The 3,735-nt window shown below is 41.7% G+C and overlaps 1 protein-coding gene across 1 annotated transcript; it reads right to left on the reverse strand.

Annotated features, from left to right (window-relative positions):
* Positions 1-647: 647 nt before the first annotated feature.
* hs3st1 (heparan sulfate (glucosamine) 3-O-sulfotransferase 1) lies at positions 648-3,315 on the reverse strand. Its single transcript, XM_038699992.1, has 2 exons — positions 3,107-3,315; positions 648-2,391 (listed from the first exon to the last, which is right to left on the reverse strand). Exon 2 carries the CDS (start codon positions 2,237-2,239, stop codon positions 1,322-1,324), a length of 918 nt encoding a protein of 305 aa, XP_038555920.1. The 5' UTR covers positions 2,240-2,391; positions 3,107-3,315; the 3' UTR covers positions 648-1,321.
* Positions 3,316-3,735: the final 420 nt, after the last annotated feature.

Raw genomic sequence — 3,735 nt, forward strand, 5'->3', positions numbered from 1 at the left:
TCCCAGTAAGCCCCTGAGTAAATCTAGGCCACATTCAAATATGAAACAGCTACTGTAGGTTTTTCGGAGCTTAATGTCTTTCAGACGGTGCTGCTGATGTTTTCAAAGTAGCAATAAGATTTGAATAAATAATCCCTAGCCTCTCTAAAAACTGAGTAAGAAGATTGCACCCTTGGGCATAAACAACTTCTTCTTTTGATTTCTCATGGTTCAGATGAATTGAATCTGAGTTTACCTGCCCACTCTCAATTCTCTTATCCTAATGCTAATTTTATTATACTAAAATGTACTCTAAATATGTAACGATTAAAGAAAGTGCTAATGGTTGGAGGATGAGAATTAAACAGAAAGTTACCACCATCTCCAAACTGGAAATACAAGACAGTTACCATTGCACCATAGTTTTATGTGCATTTGACAATGTTCAACGTTGAAATGTAATTGTATTCAGACCACAGTGTGGTCTAGTGCTGCACAGCTGATGGGTGCAGCCTCTACACAGACACATGCTCATGACTGTAAAAGTAAGAGGAGTGACCCTCCTCTCTGCTTGAAATCGGAAGAAAAACTGCACAGCAGAGTGATACATAATGGCTGAATAAAAATAGATGAACCTAGAAGAGGACGAACAAAAGCATCACACATGCTAAAAATAAAATACATCTTTATTATGGTATTAATTATTCACTTTTTAAAAAAATTACTTACAGTACACCTTAATGAATCGGCAAATATATATAAGATGTGCACAAAACATATATATATATATATAACTGACTCTTACATAAAGAAATATTCGAGTAACAAAAAAGAGCAAATACATATTCAGTACAGCTTGTGCCTGAAAGTGACTGAGAAAATCATAGCAGCAGGTAAAAGGTCCTTCAGAGCTCTAAATGCAGTTAGACGTTAATAATGTTATTTTATATGAAGCGAATGAAGGTATGACAATATTAAACTGCCTTAGCTTTATATAACACATTAACTGGCACAGTCTAAAGTCTGAATGTCATTATCAGTCATAATAAGTCTGCCTTAATCAGACGAGCTAAACAGTGGTGAGAAGACATCAAAATGCATATGTTTGACAATGAAAAGAAAAAAAACAAGACATGCACTAACAGAGCATGTCATGAACTGCAGTCTGCCCTGATATTTGGCTCCATCAAACTCCTGTAACAAACGTACTAGTACAAAAATAGATTTAGTTTGAATTTACATTAGCTTTATCTCATCATCTACATTGTTATTGAGGAAAACAGGACAGCTCATGGAGATTATCCCCAAGCAACTCTACACCAAACTACTGTGACTCAAACGTTCATTTCCAGTTGAATGTTCGGCCCACCAGCTCAAAGAACTTCTTGTTGGGTTCGTGAAAGAACTGGTAGAGTTTTTGCAGGATGGCGGGTGCCACATGTGGGTGAGCCCGGCCTTTCGAATCGTGTAAACACCGTTCTCGCCCGTGGTCTCGCAAACAGTAGAATCCTTTAGTTTTATTGAAGTAAAAATTTGAAGCGTTTATCTGGGGTAGTAGCTTTAAGAATCTTTCCACCTTTTTCATCTCAGGTAAGGGGTCCCTGATCAACTCATCCCCATCCACAACGTGAATGCTCTCCAGTGGGAAGTATTGCAGCCAGTTCTGCATGTGAACATAGTACAGGCTGCGATTGAGAGCCTTGTATCTCAGGTTGATCTCACCGTCCTTCACCAGAACTGACTCGATGGGCTGGTAGCGTTTGTGCTTCTGGAGACGGTTGTAAAAGACCTGGGTGTAGTCCGACAGCACCCGCTCTGTGGGGTCTCTGAGGATGAGCAGCAGCTTAATGTCAGGGTTAATCTGATGGATACGTTTGGGGACTTTGCTGGAGGTGAAGTAGGCCGGCGTCTTCTCTACCGTCAGCTGGTCTGGGAAGGCGTATGGCATCTGGCTGAGATACCAAGGCAAGCCCTTCTGAAAGTGACTCTCCCAGTCAAAGAAGTGCACCTCGTTCTGAGCTGCAGCGACCGCACTGTGCAGACTGAGCATCTCAATCAGCGCCCGCGTCCCCCCCTTCCTCACGCCAATAATTATAATCTGAGGAAGCTGTTGGAGGGTCCCGTTTGGGTGGCTGGTGGTCCCGTTGTCGGTGGGCGATGAGGTGGGAGGAGAAGGTGGCCCCTCGTCAGCCACAGGCCTGGAGGGGATGGGGGGAGACTGCATTGCAAAAAGCAGCAGCCCAAGGAGTAAGGCTGCCATGAGAGAGGTCCTGACCCTGGAGGATTTCAGCCTGGCGACAGCACCAAAACTGTATCCCACATTGAAAGAGCAGCTGCCTCAGGACAATGGTCCAATTGAAAAAGCAAAAAAACAAACAAAAAAAACTGCCTCTTCTCTGCCAACAGCAGTAACTGCAAGGGAAGAAAACAGCTGTGCTTAGAGGATACCTGGTGAATATTTCGCAGAGGCAAAACACCTCTGGAAGAACACAATCCAGCCCATATATAAGCAACACGCCTGATCAACCAGTTTTATAAATGAAAGTTTAAGGAAGCAACATTTGCATGGTGTGCTTTATGGCTATTGAGGTGATTAAACTTTAACCTCCACCCAGTAGTGCCTACCTTAACAAACCACAACGTTTTAAACAGGGAATATAAACATGGTATTAGTCTTTATTTCATGTCCTTAAAACAAACATGTTTCATTTATTGAACATTAACAGTACAATAAGTGCAATACATGTATTACATAAAAACTCAGATTGCCTTGAACTGGTACATTATTAAATAAAATGTAGTCCATCTAGTTTGAGTCTATGCAACTGAAGCTTTATAATCCATAATGATAAAATTAATGAATGTGATGCAACGCTGTAAACATTTGCTTGGATAAATACATGTTAAAGAGGAAATGGGAAACACTGAACCTAAAGACTGAACGAAACTAGACATTACATTACATTTACATTTCTATATTAAATTATAAGCTGCGCAGAGAAGAACCGCATGCTTTGCGCCTGCTATCATGTATTTTTACATTTTTTTTGACAGTCTTATTTCGTCTACCTTGATACCTTTCTTTCGTACGGAGCAAGAAAGCGTGGAAGTGCCGTGGATCTCTTACCTTTATTTAATAAACTATAATCGTCCACTCGACAAAGATTTCATGTCTTGCAGCTTTGGGCTCTCTGTTTGCAGCACAAATACTTCCAAAGCAGCAGCTATATGATCCAGCTCTGCATCGTTTCCGTGATCTTTATCAAGCGCAGAAAACTCGCGTCCGACCGGAGTACAACTTGACCGGAGCGCCTCCTCTGTGCTGTGCTTTCGAGCCAGACGGTCCTACCGGTTTTGGAGTGTCAGCTGTGGTACGGAAGCCTACGCCTACTTTACGCCTGCAGGACCCCTCCCCCTGTGACTCACGTTGCTATCATGTTATGGTATTTGATGGCGATAACGCTGCTCATATAAGAGGAGGAACTATAAGCAGGTGATCCAGGTGTGACACTTCATGGCCACACGTGAAGAAATGTGACCAAAGAACAAGAGAGAGAAAGAAAGTGGTAGAATAAAAACAACACTGAGAGGTTGTTATCTGTCAAACAGCAGAAAACCACTCCAATTTTGCAATAGCTGTGATTAAAGGGTATTTACCAAGAAGCCCAAAATATTCAAATCAAGCAGTTTGAGTTGCTCTGTATAGACATTTGTAGCACATAGAGCCTGCGCCTTCTCAGGATTTGGATTGAAAAA

Source organism: Micropterus salmoides, unplaced genomic scaffold (assembly GCF_014851395.1).
Source record: "Micropterus salmoides isolate LMB-PRFRI ecotype aquatic unplaced genomic scaffold, ASM1485139v1 Ms_hic_scaffold_5, whole genome shotgun sequence".
In the NCBI taxonomy this organism is placed as follows: Eukaryota; Metazoa; Chordata; class Actinopteri; order Centrarchiformes; family Centrarchidae; genus Micropterus; species Micropterus salmoides.